This window comes from Pseudopodoces humilis, chromosome 3 (assembly GCF_049639895.1).
Source record: "Pseudopodoces humilis isolate 2021_Gansu_Grassland_sample_001 chromosome 3, ASM4963989v1, whole genome shotgun sequence".
Taxonomy (NCBI): domain Eukaryota; kingdom Metazoa; phylum Chordata; class Aves; order Passeriformes; family Paridae; genus Pseudopodoces; species Pseudopodoces humilis.
In genome coordinates this window covers 100,778,885-100,803,147 of record NC_142202.1, presented here as the reverse complement: position 1 = coordinate 100,803,147, position 24,263 = coordinate 100,778,885, and the positions used below count along the sequence as shown (strand labels likewise).

At 43.1% G+C, this 24,263-nt stretch overlaps 1 protein-coding gene across 1 annotated transcript; it reads right to left on the bottom strand.

The window, feature by feature from the left end:
• Positions 1-3,023: 3,023 nt before the first annotated feature.
• TRIB2 (tribbles pseudokinase 2) lies at positions 3,024-23,775 on the bottom strand. The gene is made up of 4 exons (XM_014251474.2): positions 23,715-23,775; positions 22,459-22,877; positions 18,182-18,474; positions 3,024-5,385 (listed from the first exon to the last, which is right to left on the bottom strand). Exons 2-4 carry the CDS (start codon positions 22,726-22,728, stop codon positions 4,917-4,919), a joined length of 1,032 nt encoding a protein of 343 aa, XP_014106949.1. The 5' UTR covers positions 22,729-22,877; positions 23,715-23,775; the 3' UTR covers positions 3,024-4,916.
• Positions 23,776-24,263: the final 488 nt, after the last annotated feature.

Genomic DNA, 24,263 nt, shown 5'->3' with positions numbered 1-24,263 from the left:
TGTGCTTGGAATGATGTCAGCACCAGCTCTGCAATGCTTTAACCTCTGAGCAAAAAAAGCCCAGCAGCAACCCACCACTTTGCACAAGCTGCCACACCAAGATTATTTCCTTTTTGCCCCGCTGGCTACAGATGCTGGGTGCAGGAGGCAGGAGAATCAGAACAATGGGATCCACTCCTGTACTGAGCCAGTTTTTAAGAGGAGTCTAAATAAATTTGAGTTACATAAAGAATAAATGACACCTCCCAGAACAGTAGTGAGGCCCTTAAGAAATGGATTCCACTCATTTACATCAGTGCAAATAATATCAAATTAATTTCTCAGAATTTAAATTACCATCACTGTAAATGTATTTTTTTCCACATACTTGCATACACTCACCAATATACATAACAATTTACATGTTAAATATGGCCTAGAGTTTCAAACTTTTATAGAGGCCTCTGGTGAGGCATTTCTAGAGGATCAGGATTTCACACTAATAGCCTACATTTGCTTAATTAAGATGTCAAAAAAAACCAAAATAGAGGCACAGAAACTGGTACCAAGAATGTAAGTGTCAAGAACATTGGGAAAAGCAAAAGTCAGTGCTAGAACTGGAGTGATTTAGGAGTTTTTTTAGTTTCTTTTTTGGATTTTCTTAAGAAATTTTCCTCAGTAGTTTCTCCTGTTCAAGGGGAATTACACCATATTACAGGTCATTTATACCCCACTTTACTTACACTTTGATTTCAATGTCTCATCGTGTTACCAATTTTCAACATTTGCTTCTGCTTTAAGAATAGGAAAGTTACAAGCTAGTTGTTAGCTGGAATGTCACTTATTAAATTAGCAAGTTTTTCATAGAAATTTTAGCCAAAATTTAAAGAATAAAGAACTGATTATTACTAATTCTTTTGGTATTCATTATGCTATTAGTCACAGAGCTCACTCATACATTTCCAAATTTCAACACAATCATTTCAGGATGAAGAGTATTATTTTTTTCCCTTCTTAATAATTTTTCCTTGGCATCAAATTTCATGCCCTTCCTCTCCAATTGCCAGGAAAGCACAGTTTGGGATTCATGACTCTTGGGTTGGGCTTTTTTAGTTTACTTTTTCTTTCCAGAAACACAAGTTTACCAAGCGTAGTTCATCGACTAGAGAATGCATTTTTAAATGAGTTGTTTATCTCCACAACACATGCACACCTCAGCAAGACTAAGGGATCAGGTTAAATGACATCATGGTGCCAAAGGAATAATTGTCTCTTGTTTGTGCAGTCCTGAAGAAAAGCCCGTAGCTTGAAATCGCACACAGGGCTGCACTGACAGGATATATATTGTAGCAAAAAAAAAAAGTTTGGTTTCTTTTTTTTTTTCCCCAGTTGGGAGGAGTAGGGGAGAATGAGGGGCTGGAGGGCTTCCAAAGTGTGCCATGGGGTCATATTCTGTGAAATGGTTTTGTTTGTAGACATGGCTTTTCACCCTGCACAGTTGTGAGATCATCCTTTTCCCCAGGACTGAGAGACAGCTAGGACTATGTGACAGTCTGCTCAGCAAAATCCCAAATCCCACTGCAGTTGTTACCCCAATTGAGGGTGGAGCATGAAGAAAGCTGTCTCAAGCACTTCTGCAGCAAGCAGTGCTATACCTATATACTCAACTAGCAGTGCCCATGAAGCAGAAATAACAAAAAAAAAAGAGCCAGAAATCAGAATCACAAATCCCCCTCTTGGGTTTAGCTTTAGTAAAAAGGAAGCTTCAAAAACAAGACACCCCTTCAGCATTTTATAAAACTGACTTCAGCTGCCAAAGGATTCCTCTGCAGCTTTATCCTCAAATAAAAAATTCACTGCAAACGAGCAATCATTAGTCAGCTGCATTTTTCATATAATTACTGGCAGTGAAAAAGCAAGCATGCAGGTTGCTGGAAAATAAGGTCTAACTACTTCCACCCAAACAGAACAGAAGCTGTTCACTTAACTTTTAGTGGGGGAGAGGGAAATCCTCAGTGCTCCCCCTTCTCTCTATGACTGATTACAATCTGCTTTTTTCTGTAAAGCACATTTATTGTGGGAGTTTGATTTGAAAGAATTTCAAGTAATTTAAACTTTGGCTGCAGGCATTCAGATCATTTAAAAACTGATCTTCAAGTGTTTCTACATGTTAATAACATTTCTGGTTAGTGCTACAATCAAGTTTTAATTCTCAATCTACCAAAAGAAACACATGCCAAGAATTACCTAGGAAGAAATCACATCAAAGTTAGACAGGCTGACAGTGAACCCTATGCTAGCAGTTTTACTGCGTTCATCTTTATTTTGCAATGGAGAATTTTGAGGCTGGGGGGTTTCTTCAGGGGTGACTGTCAACCACCTATAGCTTTTTGAAACTACAGAGGTGCTGAAAAGAGCCTGCAGTGTGGTTCAAATCAAAGCCCAGTTCAAACTCTCCTTAATAGACCACGATTCATCTGTCCTGCCTCATGTACTCAAAGCATCTTATTACCCTACATGTTCTTATATATGTCACTACCTGCATCTGTTAATTATCAAGATGAATTACAGAAACAGAATCTGGCCTTAAATAAAAGACATTAAATTAACAGGTGCTAATTCTGATCCTTTCTGGAGCTGAGGTGCAAATGCAAAATGCAGATTGCCCCAGGATTTTGGAAAGTGCAAATACCAGCTCACTCCATTTTGGTATCTCTCTTCATCAGCCAAAGAGCCTCCCACCACCAATGCTCTCACCACATTTCAAGACCCTTTTTGAAAAAGGTAAATGGGCTTGGTAAGATACAGGCACCAGCAAAAAGAAAAGAAAATAAAAGCCAATTTTATTCATAGCAAATGCTAAAATTGTTGATGAAAAGGCTTAAAGTGTTAACTTGTAAATAAATATAAGTGCTAAGTTTTCTCAGCTCATGGACTAGGCAAGAGCTTGTCAGCAACATAAAAAATACCAGCTGAACGATGCTAACAGAGCAAACTCCTGTAGCAGCTTAGGCATTCAGTAAAAACACTGTTCACCACTGAAATTTAGTTAAATATGCACAATTTTATTTATTGAAGAGATTAGGACAAAAACATTAAACCAAATACATGACAAAGCACCAGAGGCAGTAAAACCCCACCATGCACATCACCAATCTTTCCTCCTATAAGGTACTTATAAAATAAAAAAATGTCCTTCTTGACACAGCACCATCTTCAGAGTGTAAAAACATTACTCCTTTATATTCTTAGTTACCAAAATAGAACCAAGGCAGGTCAGCTGCAGCTAGCTTTGTCTCTTGATAAAGAACTGTGAAACATCCTCTTGAGAGTGGGACCGTAACTTTCCTGCAAGGCAGGCAAATAGCATCCATACGTCAAATGCCAAGTAGCTGTACGCACATGCCACATACTATAATTAAGCACAAATTCAAGTAACATTTACATACTACAGAGTCCACATGTACCTACCCAAAAAACATGACCACTTCACAAAACGTATACAGGCAGTAATATCAGAACAACTGAGGTACTGGAAACACAAATATTTATGCCAAGAGATTTCAATATCATACAGCAATATAAAAGCAGTAATAAAAACATTTGCCAGTCTAAATCAAATAAAGCTATCTAGGAAAAAAAAAAATAAAGAAGCTAAATAAAAAGTTATTTAGGGACAGAAATACCTGAACAGAAAAGAAGTGTGTTAACTACAGCATGTAACATGTCATCCCAAGTCAACCCGTAATTGAAGTACTGGCTTAATACATCACTACTGTGACATTTTCTTCAATAAATAGAATAAGTCTTGACAATACAAAAGGTGCATATTACTGTGTATGTTTCAAGAGGAATATCTGTAATATAAATGTTCAGCTTATTAATACCCTCTTATTTCTTAGTCTGGACATAAGCAAAAATGAAAACCAAACATTTCTTTTCCCAAGTTTAAAGGAATTCAAAGAAAAAACCCACAATACTCTTCCTCAACAATAAAGAGCCCTCTATTTACACATGGGCTAGTCAGTAAAGAAGAGATTGGTACTCAGATGAAGACACTGTTAAGGGCTTTCTGCCCTCTCTAGTCATATACGTGCAGCATGGCAGATATGGAAGCCAGTATCTCATATCTTTAAAAAAAAAAAATTATACAGTTTTCTTCTTTTCTTTTTTTCTTCCCTATTATAGCAGTAATTCATCTGGAAGTTCGAGTTATAATAGCTTCCTGCAACAAACCATTTGACACAAAACAGAACAGCCTGTTAAATGACAGTTACTTCCCCTTAAGGGAACAAAGCATTAAAATGTCATTTCCTGACAAGAATATTAAGTAGTTTATTTAGAAGAAATGACTTGAAAATAGCTATCAAGAGACATGAACTGAAATTTTGCTTGTTTTTAGCACCCACTTTTCATGTCCGTCTTTGTGCACCTAATTTTTTTCTTGTATTAATCCCATTAATTATTAGACATCTGATTAAAAAAATTAGCCAATTGTATTTTCCCTGAATAATGGCTGAAGTTAAATATCTAACAGTGCGATGCCAAGATGTGAGCTGAGGCAAAAAAGTTTCTATTTGTTGTGAGTTACCACTGTTTTTAATGGAACAGAAACAGGAGTGATACAGCTGCACCAGAATTGGCATGTGCAGTCTCCTTGGCTCCAAAAAGGTGAGAAGCTACAATTGCTCCATGCTGCCTTTTCTCCTCCAAATCAATCTAACCTGATAGCAAGCTCTCCCCGCCCCCCCCAATCTGTCCCCATGCTACATTTGTTATATTAGCTCCTTGTGGAGGTTCCTTCTCAATCCGAGGACCTCTGAGTGTCTTTTGCTACCAAGCTAGGCTGATGCAGGATGTGATTGAACGCGGTCAGGAAGGGCTCCTTCATGTGTCCATCTCCAGGTTGTGTACCTTCTGAACACCAGTCTTTGTGCTCAGTTAAAGAATGGGTCCAAGTCTTCTTCCATGTTGACATCAGGCACCAGCTGATCTGATACTTCCTTAGCACCATATCCTGAATTCGATACATTAAAATCTGTAGAAAACCATGGATGGTCCAGAATTTCCTGTGAAGTCAGCCTTTCTGATGGCTCTCGACGCAGTATGCTACGTATGAGGCATTTTGCCTTAGGGGATAGAGTTTCTGGAATGTTAAACTGCCCTCGACGGATCTTGCTGAAGAGGGAACTAGGCTCAATGTCATGGAAAGGATAGCGTCCAACTAGCATGGTATAAAGCATGACACCTAGACTCCATACGTCCGCTGCTTTGCCAGAGTAGCTGCCATTTGTGTTCAAGATCTCTGGACTCACATAGGCTGGGCATCCATGCTTATCAGAAAGAGAGTCATCATTTCCTCTTAAAATATAAGCATCTTCTAGGCTTTCCAATTTCACTCTAGTCCTGCGGGAGGGAAAAAAAAAAAAGAACACTATCAAGGTAAGTAAAATCAAACACAAATTCTGGCTGCTGCAATTACATGGTCGTAATAGTCATACTCTACCAAAATCTGACAACTGCAGAAGTGCATCAGTTTAAAATCTTACTCACAGCAGCTATTACAGATAAATTGGTACTGTCTCTTACATACTGGTTAGAGATATTAGAGACATATAGGGAATACTGCCACACATACAGCTACAAGATTTCAAATACAGTCATGTCCACTAAATTCATTAGTAAGTTTATCTCTTAAAAATAGAGAAGGAACTGCCATATCCATGCTTTTGGTTAAATTTACACAGACATGATTTCCAAAAAGGGACATAAACCTCAAGACATTTTCTAAGCTGGATGCACTCTAACCTACCCATGTAGGATTCATGCCCAAATACAAACCCAGTTCTAATGACACAAGGGCATTTTGACACCTTCATGCTGGCAAAGCCACTCTGTACACCTGTAATTCCATGAGGCTTAACAGTAATGAAATGGTCACTCTGATCCTGAATGACCCCTCCAACCAGCCAACATCTTCCTTTACCCCAGCAATTTTAAGAGAAATTATGAAAGAGCACTTTTAACAGATTTCAGTCTTCCCAAATAGACTTTTGGGTGAGGGAGATCAGGTGAGCTGAAGGCCAAGATTAACAGCAAGCTTATCTACCCAGCTGAGCTGGAGGAGCTCCTCACACTGGAATGAACAGAGAAGCTGGCAAAGGACTTGCAGAGATGACAGGGATGCCTTATCTAGATTGCAAACTCCTGCTGCCTGCAAAGCACTGTGAACTTGTCACTGTGCTGCAGTAATTACCTCTGCAAGAGAATTTTCTTTCCTTATGGATATCACATAGGAGCAGAAAAAATGATGCAGAGCTGCTTGTCATAGCACTAGATGAACATAACCTTTCTTTCCTTTCTCACTGCTAGGCTTTGTATCTATATTTAAAAATCTATCCCTGTTGGAGGCATCCAAAGGATTACCAAGTACCTTTTACTATTTCCCAGAAAAGGATGGTTTTGAGAATAGAGTCACTACAGTGCAACAGGGCTTGTCCAGTGCCTTGGGATGGCAGAGTGACCTAGCAATAGTGCAGATTTTCCTTTCAACAATTTGGGATCATAACTTAACTTGGGTATTACTGCCCTCATTCCTCAACCCCACAGGTCTGTTATGATCACTCTTAGCCCTGTGTCATGGCCCTGTTCCCATACCACAGACATTTACAGGCAGGGACTGATCTTCATCCCAGAAGGCAAAACTTGCGTCTCTTGACTAAAGCACATAATTTAACAGGCATTAAAATAGACAAGGAGAGCCTTGTTTCTTAAATGTTTACTGAAGACAACATTGACTGAGCTTGAGCTGCAACATCTGGGCCAGCTCTGGCTTAGACTTAGTTCCAGGGCAGTTCAGCCCTATCTTTTTTGAACCAACAGAAGAGCCTTTTACTCCATGGAGTACTCCAGAGGCAACGGTGCCATAAACTTTCATGACACTTGGACCTTTTCAACAGCTAAATACGTTTACTAGCAAAGGTGAAAGCCCCTCTGGCAACATGCCCCAAATGAGGAAGTCATAAATACAGAATTCCAAATACCTGGCTCCCAAGCACAGAGTGTCAGGGCAGCTCCTTCTCTCCTGAAACAGGCCAGTGTTTGCTCCTCCAGTTCAGTTCAGCTAATGTGCTTTGTTCAAGACACCTGCTTCCTCATTAATTACCACTGCCATCCTAACAGTACTTCTGGCCATGGATGACCCCCTCATTAGCACTCAAATAATACTATACAGCAGCAATGTACCACACAGGAAGCGGGCTGCAAGGAAAAACTTAACTACAATTACCAAGACCACAGAAATTTCTCTCTGTACACAAAGCAGAGGGTCCACAACAGGAGAGTGACTTTAGGAGAGTCCTTTCTCAGTGCTCAGCTTTGACACATTCCTGCACCTGCACAACACAGGAAGAGAAGCAAGGAGAAATGCCCAGAGGAAAATAACATGCCAAAGAGGGCAGAGAACAGAGAAGAGGAAATGAAAGGGAAGGCAGGGACATGAGTTGTGGCTCCATTTGCATTGCCCACCTCAGTTTTTCCATAGAAAAGCATGTGTAGCAATAAAACAGTGGGGCCAGATACTCAAACATGCATTAAGTCACTGAACTGCCAGACAGGAAAGCTTCGACTCACTCCTGCTAACTAACAGAAGCAGAACACACACACAGGGAGTGGGGCAGAGCAGGCTATTTATAAACAACTTCCAGGAGGGAATTCACCCCCACACGCACTTGCCTGCCATCCCAGTGTCAACAACACAGGGAAATGTTGTTTACTTTCCTATCCTATTTTACATTTCTGGGAGTTGCCAAAGACTTTAGAAAAACAGTTCAATAAGAAGCTTTTATATTACATAAAATTATTGGAATTCCCTAATCTCTCATTTCCTACAATGGACACAGTACAAAACCACAGAGAACAGACTGAAAGGTGCGTCAAAAATTCCTATTTTTTTCCAAGAGAAGAAAGAATTTCTTGATAATAAAACAGAACCATCACACAAAAGCCATATCCTCATCTTGCCTTCCTCGCAAGGTGCTGCAGTCTCCACACAAAACAGAGGGTTTTGTTTAAGCAAGCAAATGGAACAACAGCTGGCCCTTATCTGCCTGCTCCTCTGTAAGCTATGGGCAAATGAAAACACTCAACCCAGGTTTTTCATCCTGCTGAGCTGACAGGCTTTGAGGAAACAAAAGGTCCCAAATTAAACAAAAACACAACCTTCAGTCCTCTTCCTCCTGGTCAGCCCCCAAGCCCTCAGCCAGAGCCTCCCTCGTGTGCAAGGTGCAGGTTGGCGAAATGGCTCCCCCACAAACAGGCAGCGCTCCCGCGGCCCCGGGCACGCGTTTCCCGGGCAGGCTGCAGGGCCTGCGTGCCCTGAGCACACTCTGCCAGCTGCACGGCCTCAGCAGGGCTTTTCTCCCCTCCAGCTACACCCAGGCACCGCTCGCTCGCTCGGGTGTTCCCGGTTTCATCTCCAACTCCGGTGTCTTTGCAGTACACAACAACACAGGTTTCCCCTCCGCGCAGCCAGGAGAGCACAGGAGGACGGGAAGAGCTGTCTGATGTGACACAGCCGGCAGCAGAAGGAGCTCACAGGGTGGTTCTGCCAGCCCCCCTCACCACCAGCCAGGACTGGGGCTGGGTGAGCCACTGCAGCCCATTTTCAGTGACAGATGATTTCACCCACCTCAGCCTCACCCAGTGGGTACTGCCCAGGTGTGCACAGCAACTCTCACTCCCCTTTAACAGTCATTTCATATCTTTTCAGGCAATCAAAAAGGAGCAGCCTGGCTCAGAAGCTGCTATTTCCCAATGCACAGCACCCCATCTCTGTGAGAAACAGCTTCCAGCTCTGCAGGTCTTACCTTAGTCTGCATTTCAAGCATTAGCTAAAAGAGCTCCCCTTTCTGCAATACAGTGAGGATTTTGGGTGTGGTTTTTGAGGTTTTTTTGGGAGAGGGACAGCAGGCAGGGAGTATGGAAGGGAATGGGAAAAAGGGGATTCAAAGTCTAAATACAGAGAAATGCAGAGACATACTGAATGAGAAGCAATCTCTCCCCCACATGCCTCTCTCAGAAAGCACGGAGATCAAATACCCAGGAAAAGGAATAAAAGCCAACAACAACAAACATACCCTGAAAACTACAAGCTGATTTTGAGAATACAGAACCTCCACAGAAAAGGGTGGGGAGTGTATCCAACTGCAGATTAACTGGACAACTCAAAATTTGATATTTGTTAAGGCAAAGGACAGGAAAAGTCAAACATGAAGGTGTGAAATCACAATCAACTTTCAAGCGCCTCCCATCACAGAGAAGAAAAAGGACAAACAAAACCAGCTCTCTAAAAACCTCTCATTCTTTAAATAATTAACTCACTTGAGTCAACTAAAGATCCCCACAAAAGAAAAAAGTTTTCCAAAAGCACCAGCATTTGAGCTTGACGAAGAGTTGCAACAAAATTAATCCCCAAAGTTCAAAGGTAAGCTAGTGCCACAGCTGGACCAGAATCACTTTGTACACACACTGAAGGGCAACAAAGACTTTTGCCAACCCTTATGTAATTACAATACATAATTTCAAGTTTTAATGCAGACCCCAAATAAGCACTTGGAAAAAGACCATTATGCATCTATCAGATCATTGATAAAACACTGCATTAGTTTAATGCATTAAAAAAAAAATACAACCCTGAATCATGGCTATTTAAAAAGGGGAAGCTATTCTGCCTATGAATGCTTTCCCATTACTGGTGAATGAAACCACAGAAGTGCAATCAGAGGGCAGCAGCAGCACTCGGACGGGAAATGCGTCTTTGTCCCCATAGAAACCGTCAGGGAAACCCATGAAAAACAATACCACTCAGTTTCTTATCAATATGCCATTCATTACTTGACTGCATTCAGACTTTGCTCTTCAGTAATGTAACAAAACATAATCAATTAAACATCTTCCAGAAGATTCTCCAATGCAACCTTCTGAGTTAGCACTCACCTCTGCCTTTGTTGCTCATTCCATACTTTTTTCCAACAGATTCACATTATTCTTCCCTGCAGAGCTTTGGGACTACCAGCAAATTGCTATCCTGCCTTTTGACCCTGAAACCAGGCTGTAAGAATCCAACATTCACACTTGCTTTCCAGAAGCAAACAATTTCCATACAAAATCAGTGGAATTATTCAGAGGGCTCTAAACTCATAAGGCAGGATATAAAAAAAAAAAAATCTTTAACATTTAAAGTAGAGATAACAACTGATAATAGTCTGAGTGTTTCAGAAGAAAATATCTTCACTGCAGTGGATAAGCAGTCAGTAGTAAAGGAGCCTGCACCTGAATCAATGAAAGCATCTGCCTCTAGTCTGTACCCAAAGCCATCTGCATGAGAAATAATACCTGAACAGCAGCTGAGCTAACATTCCCATTTTGGGAACACTAACCGCAGACCAGACCCACAGTTTTTGCGCAGCAACACTCCCCGAATGATAGTCAAATTAGCTGCTTTGGGAAGAGACAGAAGGAGCCATCCTGCTATGGACACTCCAGATAGACCATCCAATTGTTACTTAGGCTGGGTCAAATTAGAAGATCCAGGTTTACAGATTGTATGCAGCAGACTTGGGAGATCAGGAAACAAATATCTTTGCCATCTGAATTGCCATTTTTTAATACAATTGCAGGTAAACATAAAATGGCAATTTCTAAAAGTTCTTCACAATATTCCTTCAACAGTAAGAACTAAAAGCACTCAAGCAATGTTATCTCATTTTTCAATATTACTCTGACTGAGGCCAGGAAAGCCCTTCCCTAGGTAGAGGCACTCAGGCCATTGACTGCCCAGTGGACCAGGGATTGCTCCTAGGTGGCCAGTAATTCACAGGTCATTTAATCGAGGTCAGTTGCTCACCCCCATCATAAAGATGAGAAGAGCAAGCACGCAATTAAGAATCACAAGGAGGCAAAAAAAAAAATTAAAAAAAAAATAAAAGGGAAGCTCCATACTGTAAGCAGTTATCTTTTGCTAATCGATTTTTTTCTTTTTTTAAACTAAGGGAATCTCTCCTAAATAATACAGAAGTAGGCTGCCATCAGGGAGCCAGTAAGACAGGTAAGGCAGTAGCAAAACCCCGGGCAGATGATTTGTAGCTTTGGTGCAAAGACTCGTTCTGAACTCACAACTACCCAATCTCCTTGGGGGGAGAGAGGCACACAGGAGCAGGGGGAAATGTTATGGCATCAATTTAACTCCTGCTCCTTTCACCAATAGATCCCTTTCCAGTCTGTAACAGCAAAGAGCATGGGTGTTCACCACACAACATCCTACACAACTTCAGAGAAGAAAAAAAAACAAACCCTGCACAAAGGCTGTTAGACAGTCTCTTGCATAATGAAACAGGCTCAAGGATATGTTTATAAAGACAACTGGGACTTGCAGGCAGCACAGGTTTACAGGATGAACCTTGTTCCTAAGGGAAGATTCCTTCACTGGCACTTCCGCACAATAAGGAAGCCTCTAAATACTGCATCTCCCCCACCCTTCCTCTGCAGGGATGCTAACAGCACAGTCAGCCCTGCCTGCACCCTCCCTGATGTGCAGTACCAGCTTTTAACTTGTTTTAAGCTGCTCTGGGGTTTTTCCCTACAGAATTCCCCTTAAAAATGCTCTGGCACCCCCAGGAAGGGCTGGTGCCCCAAAGACCTCAGCTTTAAAAGCTCCAATAGGACTGCTGGGAACAGCCTGTCCTATGTGCCATATACTTAGTTTCTTCCATGCCCTTATTGCCTAAGGACAAAACACATTCCCCAGAAGGTTGGTAGAGTTGGTAGGCAGCAATGCATGTGTTGGGGTGCTGTGATATCCAATGCAGACCCCTCCACAGAGGAGTTTGGTGGAAGCTCAGACCTTCCACAGACGTACAACACCCCGGGTAATCAATTTTTTTATAAGAATCTGGTTCAGGGCAGCTACTTCACCACCTCACTTTTATCTTGTTAGATCACATTGAAGATCAGAGTTTTAAAAGGCTGTGCTGCCAACAATATACTGTGTTCCCAATCTTTTCTAGGTCTTTTGATACAAGGTATGATGGAGCTCTACAGGGAAAGAAGACCACAATTTTATTTTTTTAACATAATTGCATGTTGTGAAAACAGCCCCGCACTTTCTGAGCCTACTAAAGGTGCTCAGCACTAAGGCAGAGCCATGCTATTATTTCACAACCTTACTGAAAACCTTTTGCTTAAATGTCTGCAGTCCTGTCTCCAAGCAATACACATTTATCGAAAAAGCAGGTGCTCAAGTCTAAATATGCCCCAGGTTGGCTCCTGTTTACAATCTCCACCTTTCCCCTCCCTCCCAAGCCTGAAGTAATCTCCCAGTGTGATAATAAGGACAATTAGAAGAGAAGGCAGCAGAAGAATTTCACTCTGACAATCTACTGCAGCTGTGGCTAGTTGGGCTCCTGCCTCCCTTTCTCACCCCCAGCGCTGACATCCACAGGTATCCTCAGTCTCCACTCGTAATTCAACGTGACCATTTTGAAGCAAGTCTATGGATGGAGATTTTCAAGTCTTCAAAAGAACCAGCTGTTGAACTGAATTTGAGATGTCCTAAGACACATCCCAAGGACTACAAAGCACCTTTCATCAGAGAGATCACCCCCACGATGGGCAAATCAGGAGAGGCACCACCCATGACTGGCATGACAGCCAACACATACCACTGCATCCTGCCTGAACGGGGAGAGCAAAGACGACAAGGCCCTACTATGAACCACGGACAGTCCAGGGGTAAAACCTCCTGCAAACTCCAGCACTGGGTACAACAGCAAAGGCTCTTGACACTCATGCTCTCACTGAAAGGCCCTGAGCTGACCCAAGGTCCATTTGAGTTCCCATTATCATCCCAGGGCCAGACAGCAGCCAAATCTTCCCTGGCTTTTGAATTAATTTATAACCTTTGGCACAACAATTAACCTGTATGACTATCTACACCCTCAGGGGAAGATTTGTGCACTTCACAGGGCGGGTGTGATGTTCACCACCTGCAGACAGCCTCTCTCTTCCCTCCTGCTGGGAAGGGCACCTAGCAGGAAACAAATTCAGTGTTGCTCCCAGGAACAGGGTGAGATACACAGATTTAGTAACCAAACCACATAAAGGCAAAGGGGGCACGAACCCTTCAGTGAAAAACAGCTGTGCAACCGTTTAATCTTCTACCCTAAGCCTCACAGCAGATTTGCTGTCCATTGAGAAATTCTCCTTCCTCCCATATTCTAAGAATAATAATTTCTGGTTTAAAATCTGCCATGTGATTCTCCACTATTGAAGAACTTGTACTTTTTGGCCCTTTTGTTTGCTTTTCTTCCACTTCAGGACTCTCTTTCGAGAACTTAGGGAAAGCATTAACTTATATGTTCTCTATGGAATTCTAAAGGAAACAGCAAATTCTAACACATTGATGAAGCAGCAGCTGACCACACTGTAATCTGACAAATGCTGGGAAGAAAAGCTTACTACTAACGATAGAAAATGACAAGCCTGCGTGCAAAAAAGGTTGGTATATGCATTTGTATTTTTTGTGGGATCAGGTTTGTATCGTGAGAATTGCAAACAACAAAACTAGGTCACATTAAAGCATCATCCACACAAAGCTGAGAAATTAAAGAGAGAAAAATATTCTGAGAGCACCAAGTAAATACGTTATGCTAACACAAGCTTTCTAAATTAGTGTATTGTACTGGCTGCATTCCCCTGGCATAGAGCAAAAAGTGTCAAATCCTGTTTATTTTTATTGAATCACACCTGCCTCATATTTACTCAAAGAATAGAGGAAAATTACAATATCTAAATACCAAAATTATTTTAATTTTCCCTTCAACAAGTATGATGAATGTACAAGGTCTTTAAGCTTTGAATATTACGACAGCTAATATTTTAATATAATTAAAGGCTTAAAAACACACTAAAGAAATTAATAATTCCTTGACAGCAGAAATGTTCTCGTATTGAGCAAACCATTGAAACAACCAACACAGAAATGCTTCATTTAATTCTGAGATCTTTCAGATGGCTTTCTCAAAGCATCTGCTATGTATCAGACTGATGAACTGCTTTATTAGCTATATACTGTGTATAGCACTATTTTTAGCGCAACCCAAGAAACCCTGCCTGTTCTGCAACATCATTATGGGACACCAGCTAGGAGAAGGGCATGGTTCTTCTGCCCAAGGGCCTACTATGAGGACAGGCTGAACATGGAAAACGGTAAATACCATGCCATGAACACAGATAAAACACCCAAAAGCAAGAGCCTCACAACATCAACACCAACCTGGCTTAATACCCAGGATAAAAAAAACATTTAACAACACGGATGGAAGCAGAAAACATACAAGAATATGTCTTACTGTAAATCACCCACTGTTTTGGATTCAAGTTTCATCCTGAAGTGTAAGGACACAGTTTTTGAAGTGTTCAAATATCTTAGAGGTATTTTAGAAAGTCTGTTGAAACTCAGCATGGCAAGTCAGCATTGTTTTCCATATTTTCAGTGTTCTGGGAGCCACTGCACTTATTTAATAGATGTGCTGCTGCTTGCTAACTCAGTCTTACGAAACATTTCCAGCCATGCTGTAATGTCTTAGAACTTCTGCTTCATCGAAATTAGCTGCAGGTTTATGGAGTTTAACTCTGAAATTTCAGTACTACAAGACTGGCTATTTCACCCATAGTTTACAAAGGGATCCACAGACACACTCCCCACCAAAAGCCACAACTGTGTTACTTTTTATACAAAACAAAAACCCCATGTAGCAAAAGCACACATCACTTTCCTGGAATGCAATTTATCCTATCTTCAAACTTCCTACAGTTCAGAATTTAAAGAAACTATGAATTACCTTGAAACACAGATAAATTGTTTCTGTTTGTTTCCACAGTGGAATTCTGAGTTTCATTTCAAGTGCTGAAGTAATTACACTCGACAGTGTAAGACATGGTCAGAGTCTGTCATGGATTTAGCACATCAAGAGAACACCTCTAGTACGATTAGGACCCCTACAAAATGCTCAGTGCTACCAGTCTACAACAAGACTTTATTCCACCTTCTTACCTCCCAGTTCATTAGAAACATCTCAAGGCACTGTGACTTGCAACATGCTAATAATACACATTTTTAGGGGGGACATCGAGTTGAAGCAAAGAGCACTCGTGGTGCTGCTAGATGAGGAGCCCAAATCTTTGCAAACTTCAGCTGTAATTTAGATAATGGGAACGGGGTAGAAAAGTCTTTCAACACTGTATGCACTCACTTGCAAAACTTCAGGAGACCTGTTTTTCTATTGAACTACAAGGATCTCATTAGGATCAATGAAAAACAATGTACTAAGAAATGCTTTAAAATTGATTTTCTTTTTTTAAACAAATGGAACCACTTCCATATAACCTTCACATTCTCTCTGGCTCCTCCAGTCTGGCAGCTCTCAGCTAACAGCAGACAAGAATCTTACTAAGAAAAAAAAAAAAATAAAAAAAAAGCACTGAGTTTTCCATTCATGTGTTGCCTGCATGCTGTATTTCCCATCTTTTCTTCTACCAAAATAAAAGCCATGAGAGTCTTCAAGAAGAGGAAGTTCCAAAGCGGTAGGTACTCAAAATGAACTGCAGAAAAACAGCCTTGAAGAAATAGGAAAAGAACTACTAAGACAGAGCTCCACTGAAGAGCAGGTGACACACAGCAGCAGAATTCACACACATTTCTCAAAACATCATTTTTATCTCTTCTCTCCCTCTTTGGTTCATTATGAGCACCAGAGAGCAAGGGATGTGCAGCACCCATCTGCCAGGCAGTGCTGCTGACGGCAGCTCCTCAAGGACTGCTCAGCACACACGATCCTCAGCAGCAGCCTCAGACACACAGGAGCTCTGAGGGGTGCAGACAGCACACCGACACCTCTGTGAACTCAGGAGGACCAGGAAGATTTTTCATTTCTAAATATAGCAGCAGATTGAAAGTGATGACTGATTACAGTATGATGAGCAGAGGATGTGAAAAAAGGCAGTCACTGCTGTTTGGTTCTATTTCTATCTCACATTATTTCATCTCTGTTTATTTAGCAGAGGGAGGATTACAATACCTTCCTACTTACAAACCAACATTACATCCAGAAGAAAACCGCATTATGATTATCTTAAAAATAACCAGCAAGTCCTATTTGACCTTTAAAGTGAATTATTGTATAACTAGAAGACAACGCTCAAAACCGAGTACCAGTGTCATTTCACAGACAACAGCTAAGTTAAAAACATTCATAAAAGCCAACACTGCTATTACAGTGCACACCACTTTTCTTGGGTGGCTGAAACATTTGGCCCTGTGCCTCCTATGTTGCATTCAGTTCCTAGTAAGCAGCAGGGTAGGAGTTCAGCAGCATTCAGCACAAGCCTACATCTGCTCCCACTGCACTGCTCTGAGCTCATCTGCCTTCCCTTGGAGGAGCTCTTCCAAGTCCTGCTCTTCATGCAAAACCACACGTGTTTACATATATCCCCAGGAAAAAAAAAATCCACTTTAACATTAGGACATTATCAGCTACAACAGAGAACAATCACTCTCTCAACTATTTTGCACAAGGTTCCTTCTTATCTGCATCACAGGTTCTACAATGGTGCTTAATTATTAAACTGGGAGTAAAAGTTGTGGAAGTACAGTTTATATCTACCTGCTCTGCAATTCTCTGTGAATGGACATTAATCTCATTTAATTTTAGGCTTTTTTATTTGAAAAAGATGAGGATGCAATCGGACCTTGGGGCTACAATAAAAAATGCTTTGCAGATAATCATCTGAATTGAATTAATAAGTGAAAATATTATTTTTCAGTCTGTAAATAGATTAAAAGGAGAAGCCTATTTTGCAAAACTCAGCTTGCAATAAAATTTAAGTAGAGAATATTTAAACGCGCTAGATGGTCATCTTTATGACGTCATTTTTATTTTAAGACCAGGAACTTTTCTTTCCTGAATGAATTGTGTATTAGTTTTTTCTTATTTTTAGATCACCAACTTCCTGAGCCTGTGGAGAACTTAGAGAATTTGGCTGTTGCATGTAATTCCCCCGAACAAAATTGATATGCACTGGTTCTTTTTAACAGAACTCTCCAGAACATCCATTTCACTCTGCAGCAGTTTGAAGAAGTTTCAGACAATTTCTAGCAGTTAATTAAAAGGGAAAAACATCTCTCTGTCCTCTACTAAGACAGGAAGAAGCACAAAGGCAGACTCTGCTCCCATTTAGATTTTTGGGGGTTTTTCAATGGTCATCTTCCAATTTAATCACTCTGTGAAAGCCTGGCATTATTCTCACAGTATTTATTGCTCTGATACCTTATGTGGCAGTTGCAAATAAATTCATCATTCAAGACAAAGAAGACTGATAAACACAATGAAAGAGATAGGAAATGTCCACTGTTACAAAGTACAGCTATTGCTCCATATCAGAAACAGCACTTCAACAATATACCCAGAGCATCCAGTGCTATTGCTTTCCCTGTCTTCCCATACTCTTTTCCCAAATCATTTACATAGAAGGGTGTATAGGGAAGAGATACTATTAAAAAAAAATAAAACAGTAGCTCCCCAAGTACTACAGCAGCTGATACTACAAACAACACCCCCAGTGCAAGACAGTTTTAGTCTTAGCAGGATTAGTGACCACATAATACTCTTACAAGCAGCCTCCAGACCCTTCCAGCATGGAAAACATGTCCTCAGAACAGTTCTACATAAAACACTTGACTGTTTTTCCTCTTTACACCTCCTCTCTGGAATGAGCCATTTCAGTCCCCGGTCCTCTTAAACATACTAGATCCTCTTTTAGCACCAGCAGCCTTTATGAGGGTGCAGCCCTTACACCAGACACCCTTGCAGAGCTTTTCTGCAGATGTCTCCCCATTAGGAATGAGGAAATTTGTCCAGGTAGAGATGCAGAGGCCAAGCACCGATGCAAACAGTGCTCTATACTTACTTTACTCCAAAACCTAAGCCAGAAGGTAAAATGGCACATCCATCCCACAATCAGGTTGCAGAGGAAAATAAAGTGTACTACAAACAAATGGTACAGTGACAAGAAAGGGTACAATGTCCTGCAACTCCAAGTATCTGACCTCAGGCACCCCCTGCTGTAAAGCGAGGGAGACTCTTACCTTTCTTCATCCTTGAAAATAAACTTTCGCAGCTTGAGATCTCGCAGTACCAGTCCACCATCATGGCAGTGTGCAACAGCAGAAGCTATTTGATAGAAGAGTTTGGCTGCCTCCTCTTCTTTAAGCTTCTTGCAGGTACGAACAAACGAATGCATGTCCCCATAGCTCCTTTCAAAGAACACGTACGCTTTTGTCTCCCCAAGAATTATTTCAGTAATTTGGTTGATATTTTTATGTGCAGGCAGACAAAAACATGGTGCTAATAACTCCTGGTAGCAGCCAATATCAAACACCTGCAGGAACAATGACAGTAAAGCCAGGTTAGTGACAAGAAGGACAGTGAAGTCACGGTAGATCTGATTCTGCTAACAAAACCATCTCTAAGTACAATTTATGTCGCTGCTGAAAGCTGCACCAGTGTAAACAGGACGTCACAAACTCATGGCACTGAGGACAAGACAAAGCAGACTGTACAACCCCACACAGAAGACACACGTAACCTTGACAGGAAAGGCTAGTCCTCAAAACTGGTAGCAAGCATAGTTACATTAGCTAACACCTAATCAAATCTAGAATGCAATCTAAATTAAGCTGTGAGGACCAGTGATGTATAAGGACAGTACTCAGAAGGAAGCGTGTTTCTTTCCTATTTTCCATCTAAATAAACTCAAAAAAAAATACAGCCAGTAGCTCTGTACTGAGAGAAACTGTCACATTAAATCCACCCCGGTACACATGCCTGCCTCTTTTGATTTTATTAACCCATTAAAGCCTTAAGGATTTTCAGGCTTAAAGTATCATCTATTGCTATTCCTATTTACTTCCTGCCTTTCTTTCATCTCTGAAAAACAGCAAAGTCACTTTCACTTTCCAAGTCTCAGTTCCACAATGGCTGTTTATAAGATCAGAAGGACAACCCGGGAAATAGCTCTGCCTGTTGGAGCACAGACAAACACCCTTCAAAAGGCAAAGACAAAACCACCCTGAACACTGCATTTCAATCAAGTGCTCCATTAAAAGCAAAGTGTCCCTTTACTACTAAGTATGTTATCACTGATCTTATGAATGAGCTGTAAGAACTAAAAAAGCTGCTGGGAAACCCAAATATAAAAAGTTACTATAATCTAGTGATGACGAATGAATCAGTATTTGAGTCAATTGAGAAAAGACCACATTACAAGAAAATGAAAGACTTCATTGAGAACAACAGAAGTCAGTGTGTTAAAAGAGACTGTGAGCAATGTATTGATAGGAGTGATTCTTATTTTTAATTATACCTGCTTCAGAGGACTGCAAAGCAAGTATCAGCATTCCACCAGCATAAAAATTCAATTAATATGTAACTTATGTACTTGTGAGTGTTTTGTTACTTTGGTAAAAAGAATTTAAGGTAGTCATGTGTCCTTTGAACTAAATATAAAAATGAAGAACTGGTCTAATTCTCTAACAACTGTTTTCAACTGCAATTGGTCTTTTCCTTTCTGTATTCTAGCATTTATGTTCCGATAGCGGGTATTTGTACCCTCTCTGAGAAGCAAGTATCTCCCTGCTTTCTCTCAAGCTTTAAAAACCTTTAAAAATTGAGTGAGGAAGATACAGTTCAATCAATATTTACCTGAGGCTTCAAAACCTGCATCATTTAATGCTTCACAGCAAAATCTTAATAAACAGCTTCCACAGAAGAGGACCCAAATCCCAAGAAACCGGGACACCCCCTCTTCGTGGACCTCCTTTTCCCCTCACCCCATACCTGCGCTGCCTTACCCCGACACAGGGAAAAACAACCTTAAAGGCAGACTGCCAAACAGACCCAGCACATTTTACGGGGGGAGGATTAGCACCGAGGCATTCTGGTGACATGGTGCACCAGGGAAGCAGAACCAGGGCAGGGAGGGGGTGTTGCTAAAATCCCTGGTGTGCAATTCATTCCAGAAGAGAATTCATTGACATTTGGATCTCAAAACTTGTAACTACTACATTGTAAGTGAATGGCTCTTCTATAAAGCAGCTGCTATAAAATAAAATTTAAGCAGGAATATTCATGTAGCTCAAACCCTCATGTGAAAAAGCATCTTTCCAGAATTCTCTCCTAAACGAGATTATCATAATGTAAATAAGCTACATTTTGTGGTTCTCAGACTATGTTAAATAAGTAGTTTTGGATATGTACCAGTACTGTGTTTGAAAGGGGGTAGATAGGAAGTGCTATCATACTGCTACACTGTCAAATACCTTCTATAAAGGGCTTCTTTGTATTCAAGCTTTTAAAGATCCCTGGCCTCAATTCAGCAAATGTCCAATAAGCTGCAGTTTGATTTAGGTCTCGCTGGGAATTGGAAGTGAGAAGTTACCATTGTTTGGATGCCGCAGAGCCTTGAAGCAAATAACGGCATCTGTACAGTCAGTGGGTGCAGCCAAATGAATCTTGAGAATCATCAGTATGTGTCTGTTATCCAACCCAACATTTCTGCAAGCAATCTCTAAGAGCATCTTCAGTAAGGCACCAGAGCACCTCTCTTTGCCGGAAGGCTACTTGACAAATAGTTGTCATGATACTGCAGGCATTTTAAAGCACACATTAAATTAAGCCGAGTTCAGGACTGGCAACTGCATACTCACAAACTAGCAATCCAGGCTAAGATTGTATTTTTGGAGCACAGCTAGTAGTGCCTCGCACGTATGGAAAAACTGATACTATTCAAATGTCAGGATCAGCTCAAAAACATACAGCTTAAATGGAAGGGGAAAAAAAAACAGCCCAGGCTTTGTGAGCTGCAGTTATACTGTTCATAGTGTTATCAAAACAGTGCCTTAATCCTGCAAACCAAACAGGAAACAAAGAAGCGCATAGCCCCCGCTTTACCACTTGCTATGCAAGTTCACCTAGAATTTCATGCAGAGCAGCAGCTTTGTGAGATCTGTTTATTTCATTAAAAGATGCCAATGTCCTAGAGTGCAGCACTGTACTACTGCATCGAGCTGGGCTTTCATTCTCAAAATTCTCATGTTCTGTTTCAGTTTAGTGACAAAGCATCCAGTTCAGCATGCAATTTTAGTTCTTTGCAAAGCCACAGGCCTTTTTTCCCCTAAATAATCACATGAAGTCCTAGGCTGCCTTAACATCAGGTTTTATATCTCAATCAGTAAGTATATTTAAACTGCCCTCTGAACCCCAATCTTCACAAATAGCAAGGACGAGCAATTATTTTCAATTCTCTGCTACAGCCTAGCCCATAACTTTTTATGAATCAAGTATGAGAAAGTATGGAACAGTCAGCAACACTATTAATAATCCCTGGAATACTAGTAAGCTCTAATACATCTACTTTTCCATCTAGAAGTTTAACAAATGGCATTAATTCTGTGTTTTGGGAATAACACAAACACTGCAGCATGTGCTGCAAGGTTGCAATTTGCTACGTAGTTATAGAAACTACTTCTGGGTACTGTTTCAGTTTGCTGGACATAAGTCTGTCTCACTACAGACAATAAGAATCACTGTTTGGGAACAAAGGATAATATTCCCTCAGCTCAAAAAGACAAAAACACCCCTCCACAGATGTTCACACGTGGGTTTCTTTTTCCCCACAGCTCACCTTTTAATAGTAGGAACAAACTGGGAGGAGGCAGAGAAAAGCCGGCAGGCTACAAAGAGTGGGATAGCTATTTTGTCTGCACTTCTAAAAACCGTAGGTGTGCAGGTTTTATTCTTGCTCAGTTGGGCAATGGGGGAGGATGCTGTTTGCAAACAACCTCCACCGTGAGGGAGCTCAGGCTGATTAATTAGATGTGGTTCTTCTTTTTTTTAAATCACTTTTAAGACAAAGCTGATGGCAATCTACCCCCACCCCCTCCTCTCCATCCTCTTCCGTACCCCAACGCACAGATAGAATTGGGGGCAGCAAAAACCGAGTAAGTCAGCAGGTCCCAACACCTTAAAATTAGCTGGGGATTCCCTACTCCATTTTGAAAAGTGAAGTGCGGGGAAGATGAGGCTTTCTCCTGGTCTGAACTCACGTTAAAACCTACTTCAAGAACGGCTCTTTCCAGAACAATATCCCCCTGCCAATAGAAGGCAGACCTGGCTCCGGGCCACCGCTATAACGTGGCCATTGTCTGGAGAGAGGGAAAAGTTACGGGATTCGCCTATAATCCTGTCTCCCTGCCTTTTGTTTCTCCACTGTTCAATAAATGAGGTACGCGGCCGTGCAAGACACGGGAAACCCAGGCGCGACAGGGGAGAACCCGAGGAGGAGGAGAACAAGGAGAAGCATTACCTTGCAAACCAGCTCCTCGCCGCTGTGCAGATGTACGGCTCGGAAAACGTGGTCTCCCTCGAGAGGCTCCAACAATAAGTATTTCCCGATGCAAGAAACGCAATGCGACAAGTTCGGGGTCTCCGGCGGGCTCGGCGAGCCTAGATTCGGGCTAAAACTCTGGCTTGGCTCGATGGACCGTATGGACGAGAGCTCTTCAAAATCCTGGGTTTTATTCCGCGGTCTCCCATATCGTGCTATCGTGATAGGGGTTGACCTTTGTATGTTCATGAGTATGGAGAAGACCAGCCGAGACGCTGCACCGGAGCCCTGGCGTGGAGCGCGGTCCCTCGCCCGTCCAGCTGCGGCTGCCTTTGTGTGGCGGGGGGGGCGGGAGCGGGAGCGCGGCGGCGGCGGGCGACCAGCCTCAGCGCCGCGTCCTGGGCACAGGGAGAGAGCGCTCAGCCCGCGGCCCTTTGTTCCCGCCGCCGGCCGGGCGCGCAGCGGCGCGGAGCGGCGCGGTGCCGGGGCAGCGGCGCCCGGTGCCGGGGAGCCGAGGAGCGGGCGGCGGCGCGGCGGGGGCGGGGCGCCCGCCGCTCCCGCGGGGCGCGCAGCGCGGGCGGCAACAAAAGATCGGTAACGCGGTGTGCGCAGCGGGACCGTTCTTCCGCTCCCCTATGGCCCGGCAGCACCGCGCAGCCGCGGCTCGGCTGTAGATGGCGCGGGAGCCTCGCCGCTAGCGCCCGGGGCGCTCCGAGAATGCCCCGCGAAACAGCGAGGGAGCATTTAACTTGGGCCGACAAAGGAGCGGGACCGCGGCGGGAGGCTCGGGGGAGCCGCACCGGCACCACGGGAGCGCCGGACAGCGTGCACCGCTCCGCACTGCCGGCAAGGAACGGGCTGTCGTTGTCGCGACAGAACAAAAAGTGCAACCGGAGAACAGAGAGCGCTCCCACGCTCCCGCTGCACAGCGGATTTGTGAGCGGGGGCTCGCTGCCTTCGCCGCGTTTAATGGAGTTCACGCACAAAGAAAAACCGGCGCGGCGAGAAGGGGCCGAGTTCTTACTGCAGGGGCTGGGAGGGCGATAAGCGAAAGGCCGTAAGGGGTAATCAACCGGAATCGCTTAAAAAAAAAAAAAAAATAAAAATGCAGAGAACAAATTTTGTTTGATGATTTTTTTTTTTTTTTCCCCTTGGGGATAGGACATGGGGAGGAGAGGGGCAACCGCGCCGCTCCCCTCCACGAGGCACCCCCCGGCGTATCAGTAACTACTTACGTGGCGGGGACGCTGGCTGCCTCCGTGCTCGCTGCCGGCCGCCGCACGCCCGCACGGTGCCCAGCGCGCAGCCCGACTGCCCCGCCGCCGCCGCCCGCCCCGGCCCGGCCCGGCCCGGCCCCGCCGCGCCCCGCCCCGGCCGCCCCGCCCCGGCCCGCCCCGCAGCCTCCCCCCGCGCCGGCCGCGATCGGGGTAAACAAGGTGAGACGTCCTTCCGCAGCTCTGCCGAGCCCAGCCGGGGGCTCGGGGGCGGCCCGCCGGCTCGGGGCCCCGGGGGTGTGCCGGTGTGTCCACCCGTGTGTCCACCCCTGTGTCCACCCCTGTGTCCACCCCTGTGTCCGCCCGTGTGAGCAGCGCTGGGCAGCGCTGGGGTGCTGACCGCGGCTCCACCGCTGATACAGCTCCGGCAGGTCCATCCTCTCCGGGGATTGCCCTTGCGGCTGGGGGCGAGATGTTGATATTAATTTTAATATCAAATAAAAGAATAACAATAATAATGATAGTGGATTAAACGCCCCTAAAAGCAGAGTCCGCCCCGCTGCCGGGCGC

What these genes read in the sequence shown, in the direction of transcription:
- TRIB2 (XM_014251474.2), bottom strand. Translation starts at nt 22,728, where the DNA reads ATGAACATACAAAGGTCAACCCCTATCACGATAGCACGATATGGGAGA. An exon ending in GCGAGGAGCTGGTTTGCAAG is followed by an intron (nt 18,475 to 22,458) that starts GTAATGCTTCTC and finishes TTGTTCCTGCAG; the next exon opens with GTGTTTGATATTGGCTGCTA. An exon ending in ATTTTCAAGGATGAAGAAAG is followed by an intron (nt 5,386 to 18,181) that starts GTAAGAGTCTCC and finishes TCCCTCCCGCAG; the next exon opens with GACTAGAGTGAAATTGGAAA.